Source organism: Gopherus flavomarginatus, chromosome 13, assembly GCF_025201925.1.
Source record: "Gopherus flavomarginatus isolate rGopFla2 chromosome 13, rGopFla2.mat.asm, whole genome shotgun sequence".
Lineage (NCBI taxonomy): Eukaryota > Metazoa > Chordata > Testudines > Testudinidae > Gopherus > Gopherus flavomarginatus.
The window spans coordinates 25,443,843-25,463,495 of record NC_066629.1 but is presented as its reverse complement, the minus strand read 5'-3'; the positions used below and the strand labels follow the sequence as shown (position 1 = coordinate 25,463,495).

At 55.1% G+C, this 19,653-nt stretch overlaps 1 protein-coding gene and 1 pseudogene across 4 annotated transcripts in view; both read left to right on the top strand.

Moving 5' to 3' along the window:
* LOC127033707 (centromere/kinetochore protein zw10 homolog) overlaps window positions 1–19,653 on the top strand; it is a 66,716-nt gene that overhangs the window by 34,177 nt on the left and 12,886 nt on the right. For 2 of the 4 annotated variants that reach the window (XM_050921796.1, XM_050921795.1), the window contains exons 2-6: window positions 13,830–13,964; window positions 15,449–15,550; window positions 16,455–16,532; window positions 16,687–16,846; window positions 18,447–18,596. In XM_050921796.1, the coding sequence (XP_050777753.1) occupies window positions 13,845–13,964; window positions 15,449–15,550; window positions 16,455–16,532; window positions 16,687–16,846; window positions 18,447–18,596 (610 nt within the window). In that variant the 5' untranslated portion in view covers window positions 13,830–13,844. Of the gene's footprint in view, window positions 1–10,925; window positions 11,084–13,829; window positions 13,965–15,448; window positions 15,551–16,454; window positions 16,533–16,686; window positions 16,847–18,446; window positions 18,597–19,653 lie in introns of those variants that run through there. The other 2 variants (XM_050921794.1, XM_050921797.1) reach the window with 2 other exon arrangements.
* LOC127033581 (transmembrane protease serine 5-like) lies at window positions 2,092–6,355 on the top strand (annotated as a pseudogene).

Sequence of the window (19,653 nt, the reverse complement as noted above, 5' to 3'; positions counted from 1 at the left end):
AGCGACCCGCCACCGCGCGGCACCACGGGAAAGCGAGTCCGCCCGCCCTCTAGTCCGGGACGCACTTCCCACGAACCTGTCTGAGGCGGCCCGGGCGGGACTACAACTCCCAGAGTGCATCGCGCAGGGCGGGCCTACGAACTGCGGCGTGGGACAAACCTATTTAGAACGTTTTGCTCTTTCCCCGCCATTCTATTGGTCCGCAGCCGCCCAGCGAGTGAACGAGCTCCCCGTCTGATTGGTCCGCTGCCGCGGGGCGGGGAATATAAACCGGCCCCCGGAGCTGCTGCCTCTCGGCCGGGGGAGCCGGGGGCTGGAGCTGGCGCTGGGCCGGGCCGGGCCGGGCCGGCGGTAAGTGGGGCCCGGGCCGGGGGAGTCGCGGCCCAGCTCTGGCTAGAGCGGCCTGGAGGCTGCGGGGAGGGGGCTCGGGCAGGGGCGCGGGGCTGGTGCCATAGTGGCGGGGGGGGGCTGGGAGGAGCCAGGCTGGTGCCGTAGTGGCGGGGCGGGGGGGCTGAGAGGAGCCAGGCTGGTGCCGTAGTGGCGGGGGGGGGGGGGCTGAGAGGAGCCAGGCTGGTGCCGTAGTGGCGGGGCGGGGGGGCGCTGAGAGGAGCCAGGCTGGTGCCGTAGTGGCGGGGGGGGGGGGGCTGAGAGGAGCCAGGCTGGTGCCGTAGTGGCGGGGGGGGGGGGGCTGAGAGGAGCCAGGCTGGTGCCGTAGTGGCGGGGGGGGGGGGGGCTGAGAGGAGCCAGGCTGGTGCCGTAGTGGCGGGGCGGGGGGGGGCTGAGAGGAGCCAGGCTGGTGCCGTAGTGGCGGGGGGGGGGGGCTGAGAGGAGCCAGGCTGGTGCCGTAGTGGCGGGGGGGGGGGGGCTGAGAGGAGCCAGGCTGGTGCCGTAGTGGCGGGGGGGCGCTGAGAGGAGCCAGGCTGGTGCCGTAGTGGCGGGGGGGGGGCGCTGGGAGGAGCCAGGCTGGTGCCGTAGTGGCGGGGGCGGGGGGGCGCTGGGAGGAGCCAGGCTGGTGCCGTAGTGGCGGGGGCGGGGGGGGGCTGAGAGGAGCCAGGCTGGTGCCGTAGTGGCGGGGGGGGGGGGGGCTGAGAGGAGCCAGGCTGGTGCCATGGGGCGGGGGGGGCTGAGAGGAGCCAGGCTGGTGCCGTAGTGGCGGGGCGGGGGAGGAGCTGGGCTGGCCCTGTGCATGGGTGCTGGTGGGGGAAGGTGGGCTGGTGTGATATGGGGGTGGGGAGGCTTCCTACTGGGGAGGTGACAGTTGCAAAGAGGACAAGGCCTTTTGGAGGCTTCTGAAAATCTGTCTGAAGGGCAAGTGCTTTGTGCTGGGCCTGGCAAGGTCTGCTTGTGCTTTGTATCAGACACCCACACTCATCTGTGCTTTTTGCAGTGACCTGGATGTTTGCTTCCTTTTCTCTTGGCATTGCGGGTACTGAACAGAAGGTCCCTTCACTGCTTTATTGTCTGAGAAAGTCTCCATGTTTTTGGAGGTGACTGCCAGGCTCTGCAGGGCTGGCATTGACTCTGATCAGCAAACATGGAGGGAGGGAGAATATCTCAGCTGGCAACTAAATGATGGCAAATGGAAACAGAAATAGCACAGCGACTGCACGGGCAGGAGCCATAACTGCCGGGAGGGTCACGGTGTTCGGAGCTTTGGTCATGCCCCTAAAATAGGATGTCTGCACTGCACTCAGCATGTGTGGGCATATCCGAGCTAGCTTCGATCTAGCTAGTGCGAGTACCTATAGCAGCAAAGCTTTGGCGGCATGGACTTCAGCACAACCTAGCCACCAGAATAAAGATCCTGGGTCCCAGACAGTCTGTGTTTCCTGGCTAATGGTACCTGATCTAGGCACTGGAGTATGTCTACACATGCTGCAATCACATCTCCGATTACAGAGCAGAGATAACCTCAGTGCCAACAGGGTACCTGCCTTCCCAACCTTCAGGCAGGCCCGCTAGCCCTCTTAGAACAACTCTGCTTTGATGCCGCAGCAACACAACCTGGATCGTTGCACACGTGAGCTTTCTGCCCTGCACCAGCTCATGTTTGCAAAGTGCTGGGAAGGAGAAAAGCCTTCGGTGGGCGCGATGATTATTCCTATCAGAATCCACTTTCTGGGCATCCTGGGTGCATCTGGCCGGTCGCCATTCCTAGGGGAGCTGCCATAGAACCCCGTGATGGGCCATCCCTGTGTTTCCTGGCTGCAGAGTTCTGGGAAAGCTTAATTTCAAACCCTGACTTCATTCTTGTGCAGGAGCAGCTGTGCTTCAAGACAAATTGTGGCTTTGAAGTGCTCCGGTAAGTGCTTTACCCTGTCCTCATATTGCACTGGGGTCTCTTGCATTCCCTGTACTATTATAGACCCTCTGTTACTTAGCACAAGCCCCAGGTCACCTAGACACTGAGCACCCTGTGCTCAGCATGGCCCTGGTGTTCGTTTGCGAAGCCTGTGTCATTCTTCACCCATCCAGCAGCCCCAGTGTTGCATGGTCTGCAAGCAGCAGCATTACTCAGTCGGGCAGCTCCAGCCCTCTTGAGCGACCCTGCAGTAACAAGCCAGCACAAACCAGCTGGTCTGGATGGGAGGAAGATTTAGGTTCCCAGCCGGCTGAGTGACAAGAAAAAGAGTGGTTTTGAAGCCACTGGAGCAGCCCCTTTGTCCGTGTGATTTCATAGCTGGGGTCTGTTTGCAGAGGCAGCAGTGACATGACCGTCAGCTCCCAAATCCCTCCTGTCCATACGGCACAGCTACTGTGTAATTAACAGCATGTGCAATCAATGCCCCTGTCCCCCCGCAGTATCTAAAACCCTAATGATCTCAGCAGCCCCTGTTTGTCAGGGAAGGCAGCTGTGGCCCGGAACTCTCCCCTTGAGGCCCAGGGCTAGCGGCAAGCCCAGAGAAGGAAGGCCCAGGTGGCACTCCTACATTCCTCGCTGTTCTCGCTTGCTCCCTCTCCACTCTGGTTTAGTGGTGCTGGCTGGGGGAGGAGACTTCGTTTAGGTCTCTGGATGGGCAGGCAGAGGTCCTGGAACTAGCTCGGAGCACACAGAGGGGGTCAGAGTGGGTTTCTCTCTGTTATTTCACATGGAGAACAGCACAGGTGGCAAAAGAGAGGGAGAAAGCTGGGGCCATCCCGAATCCCTGATGTCCTCTGGGGGGTGAGCCAGGGACTTGGGCAGAGCAGAAGCTCACAGCCCGGAGGCAGGAGCATGTCTGGGGAATGACTCCTGTCAGCTGCTTCCCTCTGTGCTGCCTGCTTTCCCTTTCTTTCCTCCCATTTCCTGCCTCTTTGTTCTCCTGCTTGTCTCCCCCAGGCTTGGTGCTCAAAGACCTTCCCTCTCTCCCTTCGGCCCCAAGGAAAAGCTCTGCTCAGCTCCTGGAGAGGGACAGGTTTCTCGGACACACTTTGCTGCCAATCCCTCCCCATTCTCAGATGGTGTTTGGGGGCACCACCGGGTTCACATTTCTCCCCCTTGGCAGTGTGTGGCCTGCGCTCCAGGGCAGCCCGGATTGTTGGCGGAAGCGATGCCCCGTTGGGACGCTGGCCGTGGCAGGTCAGCCTGTACCTCAACTCCAGACACATCTGCGGAGGCTCCGCGGTGGCACATGACTGGATCGTCATGGCTGCTCACTGCGTGCACAAGTGAGTCTGGGAACGGCAGAGCCGGAGGCCTAGTGCCGAGCCCGGCTGTTCGCCCAGCAGGGGAGGGACTGGGGAATTGGCCACCCCAGTAATATTGCAGCCCTAGAGGAACAGGTGGGCCATGTCTCTGCTCAGTTACAGGCGGCCTCAGGTCTCCAGTTGGCTGGTCTTTGCTGGGGTTATCGCACACGTGTCAGTCCCACAGCAGGCCGGGGCGGCGGTGGAGAAAATCATCTACCACCCCCGCTATGATGACAGGACTCACGACTATGACATCTCACTGATGAAACTCAACGCCCTTGAACTTCTCCAGTGAGACCCTTCTCTTCAGCCGTCTCCCCCTTGGAGGGGGCAGGGGATCCCCGCAGAGCAGCCCCATAGCTTCCATTGGCAAGAGAGCCACCCACCAACCGTCCCATTCCCACGCCGGTGGCCTGTGTCGATCCCAGGGGCAGTGCCAGTAGGGGGGTCGGTCCAGCTGTGGAGGGAGGGGGCAGCAGAGAGAAAACACTCCCCAGGCAAGCCCCAGGGCCTCTGCTGATGGCACATGGGACAGAACGCTCGCAAGACCTTGTCTCCCATGGATGCAGTGAAGTAAGTGGGCAGATTTTGTGAAGAGCTGAGATCTGGCTGTAAAGGTCACAGCTCTTTGGAGAATCCGGCCCCTGGAGCCAGAGGGAGCAGATGTGCAAGGGTGTTTCGCTTGCACTTCTCAGGACTAGATCACCCCTGCTCGCTCCAGGCCGGCTGCTCCTGGGAGCCGCTCTGGATTTGTTTGTGCCGTGTGCTGGGAGGGGCGCCCCAAGCTGGCGGTGCTCTAACATGTGGCTCTCTCCCCAGATGCTGTCCGTGCAGTGTGTTTACCGCAGTACCATCAGGATTTCCCCCACGGCACCCACTGCTGGATCTCCGGCTGGGGCTACACCACACCAGAACATGGTAAGCAGCTCCAGGAGGCACGGGGAGCTCTCTCGTAGCTCCCTTTTAAAACCAAGACAAGCAAAGGCTGCATCTCACTGAGGGGATGAGTTTGAGTCTAGAGGAGAGTGTTGAATTCTGATCTGCAAACCTACTGCAGTCCTCAGTCCCAACCCACGGCTATTGCAGCCTGGGGCTTCTTGCACACCCACAGCTCTGCTGATACCCCCAATCCCCACTGCTATTCCAATGACCACTTCCTCAGTCCCTGGAGACAGAGGGTCTCTGTAATGCTCCATGTCCCGCTGTGCCTTGAGTGCAAACCCCAGCATCTAGCCACCAGGGCTGCAGGTTAAACTGTCTCTTGTTTGTTTTCCTCCCATCCAGTTCCTGTTGCTGAGATGCTGAAGGAAGCTGTTCCCTTAATCAGCACCAAGAAATGCAACAGCTCCTGCGTGTACTCTGGTGAGCTCACCCCCAGGATGCTGTGTTCTGGCTACCTGGACGGGAAAGTAGATGCCTGCCAGGTGAGAGCAGGGAGAAAACAACCCCTGTTGTTAGGCCGAGAGGGATGGACTCCTTCCCCTCGCTGAGGAGCAGTGTGATGCTGCTTACCGTGGGCTGGATCCCACATGGTGTCTATCACGTACATGAAAATGGGGAAGAGGGTGGGAAATGTGGCTCCCCATCTAAATGAAGAGGGGTCCCCCTCTAGCCCCTTACCGGAGAGGGCATGGCAGGAGCATGCTCAGGCCCTGTGCAGCACAAGGAGGGCATGGCAAGGTGGGGGCATGTGAAGGGTGAGGTGGGAAGGTCTTAAGGGCAGAGCAGGGGCATGTTGGGGGTGTGCTGGTGCCCTGTGCAGAACTAGTGAGAGGCTGTGGGTGTCAGGGTGGGGGCATGACAGCGATTCATCAGACCCTTTGTTGAACCAGGGATGGGGTGTGCTTGGAGCTAATGCGCAGGCCCCCTTCATCCTGGGGAATAGCAGGCCACTAGAATGTAGAAGTGCAGCCACCCCCATGGGTTAGGTTAATGCTCCTTTACACAGAGGGCAGCTGCCCCACTCCACCAGCATACCAAGCTGCAGCCAGCCTGCTTTTTCTCTTGAGCTCTGCTAGCTCAAGGGCTGTAGCAGAAGGCACACATCTAGCAGAGTGACAGAGAGCCCCACTGTGTAGTGTGGGTCACATGACACAAGAATTAACAATCCCACCTTCAGTCACCCCAGGGAGCGCCGCTTGGAGGGGGGCAGGGAGCCCCTCTCCATAGTCTCTGGTTCCCATTATGTCCACATCAGGCACTTTAGGGTGTGTGCAGCCCTTTTGGTATGACACCTTTCCTGCTCCCTGCCATGTCCTTCATGCACTGTAGGTACCCGGAGCTGGTGCTGGCCCCAGATGCAGCTCGGGCCCTCACGTGGAAGTGTCTCCTAGTCACAGTGCCATATGGATAACTCTCTCTGTACAGTGTGTCCCTTCCCCCTCCTTCCCTGCCTCCTCTGACCGCTGTCCCTAACCTCTCAACATATCCCACGTCTCCAGGTCAAGCTGCAGCTAAGTGGAAATATTTTTGCAAAGACTTTTGTAATAAGGTCATTGAAAAACAAAATTCAGCAAGTGATTAAAATCTCTGAACCCAACAGAGAGCAGCATTTTGTGGGTGTGTATAGGCACTGTGCATGTGTTTGCATATGCGGGGGGTTCCTGCTTAGTCTACAGGGCCACTGCCTGGTGCAGGGGACTGAGAATGGGAACCTTTTACCAGTTGGATATTGTTTCAGATCTGAGCCCAGGTCCTCCCAAGTATTAGGCACCTAACTCCCACTGAAATTAACAGGAGTTAGGTGTGTAAATAGCTTGGAGGATCTGGCCCTTGTTCCCTCACTCCCATGTTTAGGGGTGAGCAGGCTGGGGCACGGACGGGTCATTCCTGCAGGGCTTTGTGGGGAAGAGGAGAAACGCTTCTGTGGCTGCTGTGCATGATGCAGCATTCTAGGAATAACCAGAACCTCTTAGGCTCTAGCACAACAATCTGACACTTTACACCAGCATTGCAAATTTGCTTGTGATCAACTCTGTGCACAACCCCAACCTCCAAGATCCATTGGAAGCATAGACTCATAGGTCAGAAGGGACCAATCTGATCATCTAGTCTGACCTCCTGCACAAGGCAGGCCACAGAACCCCACCCATCCAATTTTATAACAACCCCTATCCCAGGACAGAGTTATTGAAATCCTCAAAAATGGTTTGAAGACCTCAAGCTGCAGAGAAACCACCAGCAAGCGACCCGTGCCCCACACTGCACGGGAAGGCGAAAAACCTCCAGGGCACCTGCCAATCCGCCCTGGAGGAAAATTCCTTCCTGACCCCAAATATGTGGGTTAAATCTGTTTCCTTTGCTGCTATTTCATAAACTGAGAGATTGCCAAGGGTATTAGCTCAGTCATATGTTCCTTGTTGTGATTAGCTCAAATATTACGCAAACAGCCAAAGAGAACCCCATTTACCACTCACTCATCCCAGGTTTCCTTTGAGCTGTTTTTAGTATTTAATTGTACTGAAGTCTGCAGGAAAAGAATTGCCAGTCTGTGATACAACTACAATCTGGGCAGAGTCTAGGCAGTGGTCAGCTGTGTCTCTTTAGCTAATCCCCCATTCAGCTCCCCCTCCCCCTGAAAAATACACTCCCTCCAGCTGCATGTTATTGCTTTACTGATAGAAGTGTGGGGGAAACAGATAAAATGCAGGTTAAAGACTTGCTAGGTCTCCCTACTTCTGAAAAGCAGTTTATCAGCCCTTTTCTGCATCCAGGTGTAGAATCCCAGGCTTAGAAGGGCTAATTATTACTACAAGCAACACCTCCACTGTAGTTATGTAAGGAGAAGACCAAGGAACAAATGAACTGGGAATGGTCATCACATTTCACACTGGTTGATGGATTAGCTTCTGTTCTGTGTGTGAGCAGAGAACAGCAGCAGTTTATGCTGCTATCTTTTCTCCAGCAGACATACTGTGTTGCTTCACCTGCCAGAGAAATCAATCTGAAGGAGGAATGTTAGCTATATTTCTACCTTTACCACAAGGCTGCAGGGCCTATTCTCCCTTTTAATAAGTTCTGCAGAGAGGATCAGGCCAGTGCCAGCAGTTCACAGGGGCCTTAGCTCCAAGCAGTCACACTTTTGGATTACTGAGATACAGGCCTCCTGCAGCTTGCCCACCTGAATCCTAGCTGAGCCAACTGCAGGCATCTTTCTCTACAGTGGTGTTGATAAGCATGGGTCAGGCAGCCCTTTGAGGTTAGAGGCTAGAGTGTAGTTTCCTTAACTGTTGGCAGCTTTGTGCCAACAGGAAGGAAATGATACGATACAGGCTTAGCTACTTAAAAGAAAAGGACTCAGCTGTCCCCCTGCAAGTCCAAAAAGTAGGTACACATTTCTACAGCACCCAAGCACCTACCTGGGGGGTGTTTGTGTTGTGGCAATGATGGGAGACAAACCCCACAATGTTTCTGCTCTGAAGTGCAGACAATTTTAGCTATAACAGGAACACCAGACCTGCTGGGAGGAGGAGAACAGGTAGTGTTATGCTAGGAGATCACTTTGTTAGATGACTCTGCAGTTGTTTCAGTAGTTGCAGTGATCTGACTTCTATTACCACAGAGGTAGTTCAATCCTAAGGCTTCAAACTCCTGCAGCCTCATGCTTAATTAGGTGTAGTCTAGTCTAGTCTGACTACTGGGAAGGTCCATTTATTGGAGCAAGCAGCCACCTATCTTCCTGATGGCCTTGCAGGGTAGAAAGCCCATGCTCTTTGCTCAATCTACTACTACTTGTCAAGTCCCTCAAGCCCCACTGCTCTGCCAAGTCTCCCCCCTCCCTTCTCTGGGGTCCCCTCAGCTCAGAGCCAATTCTCTGCTCTCCCTGTGAGAGGGTGAGATCAACCCATAGGTAAAGGTTATTTGTGGAGAATCCTGCATCCTTCACTTTTAGGGTATACCAATAGCCTCAAAGGCTTAGCTCTCAAGCAGCAATACTCAGACCTCAGTGATTCAGGAGCGAAATTAGCAATTACCCCAAACATGCCCCTGTGGTGTGAGTTCATTGTTTTATTTACTATAGATTCATATATATACACAGTATGAGGGAAATCTTTAGTTTTTCTAGTTCACAGCATCATCAATGGCTTTGTGCAAATGAATATAGTTAGAGCATCTGAGTGGTTAATTAAATCAGTGTTTTAATAGGTGCTGTAGAAGACAGAGCTACTTGCAGCTTCCAAGCTGCAGTCTCAGTAGATCTGCTCTAGAGTTTGATGTCACAGAACATGGCTTCCCTGATCCTTGCTGGAGAACCAGGGGGATAGTGTGCTCAGGAAGGTTGGCCAAGCAGCTAGAAGGGATTTTAAATCAAGCTCCAAAACCTCCAACTCAGAACCTCCTAAGCAATGGGAGAACCACCACACTCTGGCAGGTTGGAAGTTTTGCCACAAGCTTCTCTCCCACCCCCCCTCCCCAAAAAGAAAAATCCAACACTTGTGATTAAGTGGAAGCTTTTATTGGAAAACCAAAGACCTGAAAACCATTTATTCCCCTTATTTTCTCCTTTTTCTAACCAAGTGAGAAATTGAGAGGAAAGTAGAGGTTGTCTGAGACAGCATGTGTGAAAAATTGCAATGGGAGTGGGGGATAATAGGAGCCTATGTAAGAAAAGCACCAGATATCAGGACATCTGGTCACCCTACTGGAAGGTCACACAGCAAGTCAGATCCATTTCCCAACCAGATCTCCTAGAAGAATCAATCCCCTCCAGGCAAGAGAAAAGGAAGCAAACATCCAGGTCACTGCAAAAAGCACAGATGAGTGTGGGTGTCTGATACAAAGCACAAGCAGACCTTGCCAGGCCCAGCACAAAGCACTTGCCCTTCAGACAGATTTTCAGAAGCCTCCAAAGGGCCTTGTCCTCTTTGCAACTGTCACCTCCCCAGTAGGAAGCCTCCCCACCCCCATATCACACCAGCCCACCTTCCCCCACCAGCACCCATGCACAGGGCCAGCCCAGCTCCTCCCCCGCCCCGCCACTACGGCACCAGCCTGGCTCCTCTCAGCCCCCCCCGCCCCATGGCACCAGCCTGGCTCCTCTCGCCCCCCCCACCCCGCCACTACGGCACCAGCCTGGCTCCTCTCAGCCCCCCCCCCGCCCCCGCCACTACGGCACCAGCCTGGCTCCTCCCAGCGCCCCCCCGCCCCCGCCACTACGGCACCAGCCTGGCTCCTCTCAGCCCGCCCCCGCCACTACGGCACCAGCCTGGCTCCTCTCAGCCCCCCCCCACCCCGCCACTACGGCACCAGCCTGGCTCCTCTCAGCCCCCCCCCGCCCCCGCCACTACGGCACCAGCCTGGCTCCTCCCAGCGCCCCCCCCCCGCCACTACGGCACCAGCCTGGCTCCTCTCAGCGCCCCCCCCCCCCCGCCACTACGGCACCAGCCTGGCTCCTCTCAGCCCCCCCCCCCGCCACTACGGCACCAGCCTGGCTCCTCTCAGCCCCCCCGCCCCGCCACTACGGCACCAGCCTGGCTCCTCTCAGCCCCCCCCCCCCCCCGCCACTACGGCACCAGCCTGGCTCCTCTCAGCCCCCCCCCCCCCCGCCACTACGGCACCAGCCTGGCTCCTCTCAGCGCCCCCCCGCCCCGCCACTACGGCACCAGCCTGGCTCCTCTCAGCCCCCCCCCCCCCGCCACTACGGCACCAGCCTGGCTCCTCTCAGCCCCCCCCCCCCCGCCACTACGGCACCAGCCTGGCTCCTCTCAGCCCCCCCCCCCCGCCACTACGGCACCAGCCTGGCTCCTCTCAGCGCCCCCCCGCCCCGCCACTACGGCACCAGCCTGGCTCCTCTCAGCGCCCCCCCGCCCCGCCACCACGGCACCAGCCCGGCTCCCCTCAGCCCCCCCACCACGGCACCAGCCCGGCTCCTCTCAGCCCCCCCCGCCCCGCCACCACCCTGGCTCCTCTCCGCCCCCCCGCCCCGCCACTACGGCACCAGCCCCCGGCTCCCCCGGCCGAGAGGCAGCAGCTCCGGGGGCCGGTTTATATTCCCCGCCCCGCGGCAGCGGACCAATCAGACGGGGAGCTCGTTCACTCGCTCGGCGGCTGCGGACCAATAGAATGGCGGGGAAAGAGCAAAACGTTCTAAATAGGTTTGTCCCACGCCGCAGTTCGTAGGCCCGCCCTGCGCGATGCTCTCTGGGAGTTGTAGTCCCGCCCGGGCCGCCTCAGACAGGTTCGTGGGAAGTGCGTCCCGGACTAGAGGGCGGGCGGACTCGCTTTCCCGTGGTGCCGCGCGGTGGCGGGTCGCTGATGAGGGGGTGGCCGCGGGTCTGTGACCTGGCGCTGGGTCCCCATGGCTGCTCTGTCCCCCTCGCTGGTGGGTGCGGTGCTGGCGCACTCGGGCCGGCTGGAGAAGGAGGATCTGGGCTCCCGGATCGCCCGGCTCTCCCGCCGCGTGGAGGAGCTGAGGGTGGGGCCTGGTTGATCGGGGGGGTTGGGTGTCGGGCGGGTCTGTGGGAGCAGGGGGGATCCGGGGGGCGGGGTGTGGGGGGGGAATCCGAGGAGGGCTCCAGGGGGGCTGAGTGTGGGGGGGCAGAGGGGGGACCCAGGGGGGCTGAGTGTGGGGGGGCAGAGGGGGGACCCAGGGGGGCTGAGTGTGGGGGGGCAGAGGGGGGATCCAGGGGGGGCTGAGTGTGGGGGGGCAGTGGGGGGATCCAGGGGGACTGGGTGTGTGGGGCCAGAGGGGGGGAATCTAGGGGGCTAGCTGTGGGGGGGTAGAGGGGGGACCCAGGGGGGCTGGGTGTGGGGGGCAGAGGGGGGATCCAGGGGGGCTAGGTATGGGGGGGTAGAGGGGGGATCCAGGGGGCCTGGATGTGTGGGGCCAGAGGGAGGGAATCTAGGGGGCTAGGTGTGGGGGGGTAGAGGGGGGACCCAGGGGGGCTGGGTGTGGGGGGCAGAGGGGGGATCCAGGGGGGCTAGGTATGGGGGGGTAGAGGGGGGATCCAGGGGGGCTGAGTGTGGGGGGGCAGTGGGGGGATCCAGGGGGACTGGGTGTGTGGGGCCAGAGGGGGGGAATCTAGGGGGCTAGCTGTGGGGGGGTAGAGGGGGGACCCAGGGGGGCTGGGTGTGGGGGGCAGAGGGGGGATCCAGGGGGGCTAGGTATGGGGGGGTAGAGGGGGGATCCAGGGGGCCTGGATGTGTGGGGCCAGAGGGAGGGAATCTAGGGGGCTAGGTGTGGGGGGGTAGAGGGGGGACCCAGGGGGGCTGGGTGTGGGGGGCAGAGGGGGGATCCAGGGGGGCTAGGTATGGGGGGGTAGAGGGGGGATCCAGGGGGCCTGGATGTGTGGGGCCAGAGGGAGGGAATCTAGGGGGCTAGGTGTGGGGGGGTAGAGGGGGGACCCAGGGGGGCTGGGTGTGGGGGGCAGAGGGGGGATCCAGGGGGGCTAGGTATGGGGGGGTAGAGGGGGGATCCAGGGGGCCTGGATGTGTGGGGCCAGAGGGAGGGAATCTAGGGAGCTAGGTGTGGGGGGGTAGAGGGGGGATCCAGGGGGGCTGGGTGTGGGGGGCAGAGGGAGGGAATCTAGGGGGCTAGGTGTGGGGGGGCAGAGGGGGGATCCAGGGGGGCAGGTGTGGGGGGGCAGAGGGGGGATCCAGGGGGGCTAGGTGTGGGGGGGCAGAGGGGGGATCCAGGGGGGCTAGGTGTGGGGGGGCCGAGGGAGGGAATCTAGGGGGCTAGGTGTGGGGGGGTAGAGGGGGGGATCCAGGGGGGCTGGGTGTGGGGGGGCAGAGGGGGGATCCAGGGGGGCTAGGTATGGGGGGGTAGAGGGGGGATCCAGGGGGCCTGGATGTGTGGGGCCAGAGGGAGGGAATCTAGGGGGCTAGGTGTGGGGGGGTAGAGGGGGGACCCAGGGGGGCTGGGTGTGGGGGGCAGAGGGGGGATCCAGGGGGGCTAGGTATGGGGGGGTAGAGGGGGGATCCAGGGGGCCTGGATGTGTGGGGCCAGAGGGAGGGAATCTAGGGGGCTAGGTGTGGGGGGGTAGAGGGGGGATCCAGGGGGGCTGGGTGTGGGGGGCAGAGGGAGGGAATCTAGGGGGCTAGGTGTGGGGGGGTAGAGGGGGGATCCAGGGGGGCAGGGTGTGGGGGGCAGAGGGGGGATCCAGGGGGGCTAGGTGTGGGGGGGCAGAGGGGGGATCCAGGGGGGCTAGGTGTGGGGGGGCCGAGGGGGGATCCAGGGGGTCTGGATGTGTGGGGCCAGAGGGAGGAAATCTAGGGGGCTAGGTGTGGGGGGGTAGAGGGGGGGATCCAGGGGGGCTGGGTGTGGGGGGCAGAGGGGGGATCCAGGGGGGCTAGGTATGGGGGGGGTAGAGGGGGGATCCAGGGGGCCTGGATGTGTGGGGCCAGAGGGAGGGAATCTAGGGGGCTAGGTGTCGGGGGGTAGAGGGGGGATCCAGGGGTCTAGTTGTGGGGATGTAGAGGGGGGATCCAGGGGGGCTGGGAGTGGGGAGGCTCCGGGGGGCAGAGAGGGGATCCAGGAGGGTGGCATGTGGCAGGGATCCAGGGGTCTGGGTGTTGGAGGGACCTGGGGGGCAGACATAGAATCCAGGGGGGCTGGGTGGGGAGGAACCCAGGGGGCAGGGGTGATCCAAGGACTGGAGCATGGAGGGGACCCCAGTGTGTGTTTGTGTGTTGATAGGGACAGAGCAGGGGTGCTGGGAAGGGGGGAGGAGAGAAGGGGATCTTAGACAGGAGGCTTCCTATAGGGACCCTGGACAGGGGGACTCCAGGGGAGTGCTGGGGGCAGGGGATGATTGTGCGAGTAAATTAAGGAGGGTTATAAAGACTGCCGGGGGGTTCCAGAGAAGGGAAGGGACAGGGTGTGAGTATGGTGAGTGCTGACACTGCCCATCTCAACGATGTAGGGTTACAGAGAGGGCTGCGTTGGGGGTGGGAGGCTTTGGCCCTGTGGCCACACCTTGGGGTTTCTCTCTGTGCATGTTTAGGGTTGCCAGCCCTCCAGGATTGGCCTGGAGTCTCCCAGAATCGGCATCAATCTCCTGGTGACTATTGAAAGCAACCCGGGAGATTTTAATAGGATATTTTAGGAAAATGACATTACGTCATGTTGGAAAACAATATCTGCCAGAATAGCTTCAATCAGAGTTGGCAACCCTATGGGTGTTTGTTTTTCTGATCCTGAGTCCATCCCTTCTGCCTAGGGAGAAGTCTGCAACATGATTAACAAGAAGTATAACGAGTTCCTCCCGAGCATGCAGAGCGCTGAGGACTTGGTGACACAAGTGGACAGTCTGTCCGGCAACATCGACCTACTGAAATCCAGGATCGAAAATGAGGTGACATGGCAGCGGTTTCACGTTGTCTGTATCTAGCAGCTTTCATCCTACATCATCCCAAAGCAGTACATCCCCACTGATGTGCAGCCATGAGCATGCTGCACAGGAAGGCAGGGGAGGAGGATCTTGGCTAAGGGATTCCGGGGTGAATCGCCGCCTCTTATAAAGAGTGCCCTTGACTGAAACATGCCAATGTATGATGTAGCAGAGCTGGGATATAAATAAAGGGCGGGCTGTAGCGGAATGGTTTTCCGTGGTGCTCATCACAGTAGTTTCAGAGCCCCTCGTGTATATTAATGCATTTATCTTCTAAGCCTCTCTGCATTCAGATAGCGAGGAATCGTTCTTGTTTTGCTGATGGGGAAACTGAGGCACAAAGCAGTGGAATGACTTGGCCAAGGTCACATGGAGATTCTGTGCAGAGCTGGGAACTGAGCCCAGATTTTCGTATATTGATTGCAAGACTGTCCTTCCCGTGGCCTGCTTATATTTTTGTGTGTGTCGTCCTTTCTATGCCCCTGGACTAATTCTCGTAGCTGTCCTCTGCCTTGCCACTCTGGCTTTGAAATCTAAGAAAGGCTCTAATGCAGGTGGGATCATACATCTGGATATTTTTCTTCGCAAAGGAGAATGATCAACTCAAAAATCATACACTGTGAAAATAACTTTTACATCTGATACCAGTTATGCTATGTTAAAAGTGAAAGAATCTTAAACATCCATTTTACTTGTCTCTGTTTATTTGTTGCTGTGTATTTATTTTATGTTTCTCAGCATATACAATAACAATCAGTGACATCAGTTACACTTGTCTGTAGTCAATTTCAGCTTTGGGTTCCTAGTGCTGCAGTATTTAAGGTACAAACAATGCAGGAGATTGTTTGTTTGTTTATTTAACAGTTGGGGATTTTTTTTAAAAGAAGGGAAACACATCTGTTGATCTTACATGCCTAGGGAAGCTTTTAAAATGTATAGTTAAACTGTACTTTTGGCTAAGTTCAAACTGAACTGACATTTATCTCATTTAAAAGTAGAGAACTGTTAAAGGGACTGGAATCTTTTGACTTGAATTATTTTTTTTTAAAGATCTACAATTTGATATCACCATGTTCTACTTTTTTTCAAAAATTCCCGTACAATAATGCTTTTAATTTTTTTTTATGAGTTTTTCTTCTCCTCTGCTGTTTAAAAGGGTCTTTCTGGTGTGTTTAAAACAGTCTGATCATACAGAGAAAGTGAATATATACACATTTCTGGCAACTGCACTAAGTAAATATACTGGGGAAATAAAACCTTTTTTCCTTCTAATTTCTGTCACTTATAATAGCCGTAGGTGTTGTTTGTAACTTTGGGAGGTACGTACGTTTCAGGCAGCACGCTGGTGTTGTCATGTCGGTGTTACTTTTGAAACAGAAATGGCTCTCGTAGCCTTTGGTTACTGTAAATGAGCTGCTGAAGGCTTGATGTCTGTGCTGCTGTTCTAGGTCCGGCAAGATCTGAACGTGGCCATTGCGGAATTTACTGAACTGAAGCAGCAGCTGGAGCGAGACTCGTTAGTTCTGAGTGTGCTGAAACAGCTACAAGAGGTGAGGAAGGAAGCTGGGAAAATGGCTTCAGATCGCAAAATATTTCTGTATTTTTTTCCACTGACTTCTTCCTGGGTCTCCATCGTGAATAAATAATCATGACTCTTCTATCTCTATTCATGTCATGTTTTTCAAAAAGCGCTCTGTAATCTTAGAGCTGAAACTTAGTTGTGTGTGATTACAGAATCATAGAAATGTAGGACTGGAAAGGACCTCAGTAGGTCACCTCATCCAGTTCCCTGCACTGAGGCAGGACCAAGTGTTATCTAGACCATCCCAGATAGGTGTTTGTCCAAGCTGTTCTTAAGAACACTCCAATGACAAAAATTGCACAATCTTCCTAGGTAATTTGTTCCAGTGCTTAACTATCTTTACAGTTAGGAACTTTTTCCTAATGTCCAACCTAAATCTCCCTTGCTGCAATTTAAGCCCATTGCTTCTTGTCCTGTCCCCCCTCAGCCTTCTCTTCTCTAGACTAACCAAACCCAGGTTGGTTTTGCTGTTTTTTCAATCTTTTCTCATTGATCGTGTTTTATTGACCTTTAATTATTTTTGTTGTTTTCTCCAAATTGTCCACATCTTTCCTGAGGTGTAGTGCCCTGAACTGGACACAGTACTCCAGTTGAGGCCTTATCAGCGCTGAGTAGAGCGGAGGAATTACTTCTCGTGTCTTGCTTATAACACTCCTGCTAATACATGCCAGAATGATGTTCACTTTTTATTTGCAACTGTGTTACACTGTTGACTCATAGTTAGTTTCTGATCCACTATAACCCCCAGATCCCTTTCCGCAGTACTCCTTCCTTGGCAGTAATATCCCATTTTGTATTTGTGCAACTGATTATTCCTTCCTGCGTGTAGTACCTTGTATTTGTTTTATTTAACTTCTATTGAACTCTTTCAGTTTGATAGGGCTATTAAAGACTATAGCACCGCATTACTGGAAAAGAAGTATGTGGCAGCAGCTCGCCATCTGGAAAAGGTAGTAGCAAGCTTCTCAAGTATATGTAATTATATCTCTTATAAATATCGTCAATAATTATCCCGTGATTCCCTGATGTTAGCACTTGCCTGCCATCGGCTCAGTGTCCCTGGTGCCCGTGCTCTGTGCATAACTGTCTTTCTCTTATTGCTAGGCACGAAGTAGTTTGAAAATGCTAGAATCCCGCAAAGACTTTGAGCTGAAGGTTCTGAAGGCACTAGGCACGGGGCTGACGGTGCAGACCCAGAACATGCTCTATCACCTGGGAGAAGAGTGGCGGCAAATGGTTTTGTGGAAGCTTCCTCCGTCAAAAGGTGCTGAACATCTTAGTTTGGGTCAGTGACAGAAGTGATCCTGGCTCGAAAATCTCTTCAGAGCTAAGAAGTTAGTTAACATAGGTGAGCTAGGATGGATTCAGCTAGCTCTTCCAGCCCGTGACATATTCCTAAGTGAGTAGGATTGACTGGAGGCAGCGCTCTTTGAATTTCACACCATCTGGGGGTGGCTTGGAGCTATCCCAGGCAGCTTGATACATTCAGTGGCTCTTAAAATTTATTTGAAATGTTTCTTCTGGCGCGTACAGCGGTATTTCCTAGTGAGTGAGACAGAGAAGCCCGGAGAGTTCTCAGCCTCTAGCTCCTTTCTCGGTCATGATGCAAAACCTGAGAGGTTGTAGGATTTCCCCATAGCTAATGTGTTACTCTTCTGCTCCTGAGGAAACCAATTTGGACAATATCAGGTTTTCGCGTTATTGAGAAACTAACTTGGCCCATTTCCTGGGTGAGGCTTCTGAAACCTTTCGTCAAGATGAACTTGCTCACCCAGCACAGACTCGTTTGGCAAGTTACACCCCTTCTCTCTTGTTCCTCGGAGCCCGCTCTAGTCCCAGGGTGAGGAGGCAATGAGGGAATAATGAAGTGCTGTTTTGAATGAAAAAGTGTAGTTCTGTTGAGGAATAAAATAGAAAGGACCTATTTATGATAGAAATTGGGCTTAGTTTGCCAGATTGTTGCACAGGTAATTGAAATGGAAAACTGCTGGTAACTGAAGCTATGTCTGAAGTGATACTGATTCTTTAGTCCCTGTGGATACCCCATCCATACCCACATGTTAGTGCCTCTGTACGGAGCGAGCTGTGAGTGTGCAGCATGTCTGGTGCACATGGATTTTTCCATTTCAGTTTTCTGAGGAAGGTCTCATCAGTTAGATCTTTGAAGTGACAGTTTCATTTTCTTGTATATAACTGTAGCTCCTTGAGCATGTCAGGAAATCAGGGATTGCTTTAGCTCAGCCTTGAAAATTCATCATGAAATCTTACCAGCTCAGGAATTAAAATAGACTCACCCACTCTTACCATGACGATTATGAACACACTAATGATATTTGACTTCCAATGGGTAGAATTTTGCCAAGCTGCTTTAGATATTTAGGAAGATGTAAGCAACTGACACATAGCCAGTGCCCAGATATATGTATCTCAGTACCCTTTGTACCACCAAAATTCCTCATTTAAAAAAGCAAGCTCATGCCTCAGTTGAGTTTATAGTGGAGGAGGAAGAGTAATCATGGCCAAAATGTTCTTAAATTTGCACAGAAATTGAAACAGGGAAATTGCATCAAGACCTGTGTAAAAGACCAATGCAAGCAGTTTGCAATATGCTGATATTCAGGAGATAATGATTCCACTGCCCAACTTCCAAGGCCGGCAAGAGCTGATCATTAGATCGGGGGCCAGGAGCGTGACACTGTATCCCAGCCACCATTGAGATCTCCCTGGCTTATGGTCAGGGAAATGAGGTGAAGAAAGGAGAGCTTAATGGTTTGTTTTAGCGCCCACCCAAGAAGTCCTGTAGACTGTCAGCTCCTCTCTAGCCCACTTCGCATTGTAACGGAGATGGTTATGCTCTCTCTTAGAAATCAGCAGTGCAGAGACAGTGATGCAGATGGAGTTGCACTTATGCACCATGCCATTGAAGGAAGATGAGCTCTCTGGACCACCTGTTGCTTCTGTGCTCCAGGCATTTGCTGTGCTAGGAGAACTGCACACCAGGCTTAAACTTTTTGGTAAGACAGGCCTTTGTGTCCCATTAAAACGAGCTATGGAGAGACCTGCTGTTAGATAGTGAATTTGTTTCAAGAATCTGCCAGCGTGGGACTGGGTCCCGTTGTCAGTGCAAAATATGGAACAGAATGTGGGAAGAGAGAGGCATTTAGAGTCATAGACTTTAAGGTCAGACGGGACCATTGTGATCGTCTAGTCTGACCTCGTGCACAATGCAGCCACAGAATCTCATCCAGCCACATTTTGTTGATGGCCTTAGCCCTTGGTCAGATAATTCAACCCTTCCCTTGTCACATTGGCCTCTTCCCAAGGCCTGGGTTGACTTTCAGCAGGCAGCACCTCTCTGAGGAGTCACTCTCTCAGGTAGGATGTATGTTTTGTTTTCTTCCCCTGTCACATGTGTGTTTGTCCCACTCTCCCATCTCCTTGCCAGTCTCTTTGTCCAGTGCTGGTGGTGGTGGCGGTGGTACTGCTACCCTACTGTGACAGGCCTCTGGGCTGGGCAGAGCTGTGACAGTGCAGGTGCACGGGGACTCCCGTAGTGAAATGAAGACCGCAGATAGCAGCATCCTTCCACATCCTCTAGGACCAGGTAGACCCCATGGCACGTGAGAACGGAATCCCATGACTCCTGTTAATGTGCAGTTGCCCTGAATTATTTATCCCTGCCTGTCAAGTTGGTTTGTTACTTCATTTTGATCTGTGGTTTTGTGGCTCGATGGGCTCATGTTTTACAACTATTTTCTGGTTGTAGTCCCCTCCCTGGCCCAGAGCCAGGCGTTAATTTCAGGCTGTTCCAGGTGATTGTAATCGCAGGTCGTAGTAAAGCAATTAACAAGCTCTGCCAGTTGCTGGCATACAGTTTCACGTGGCTGGTTTTGTAAATAGTTTATCATTTGATTTATACAATCACAGGCTCTATGCCTGAGTCCCCGTGCTTAAACCAAAGGCGCCGCCTCAAGAACTCTCCTGATTTTACAGCTACCCCAGGGGAGTGTTCCTCATCCCGAATATGAGCAATCCTAAAACCAAGGTGCTGCTCATAGCTGGTCCCTCTTG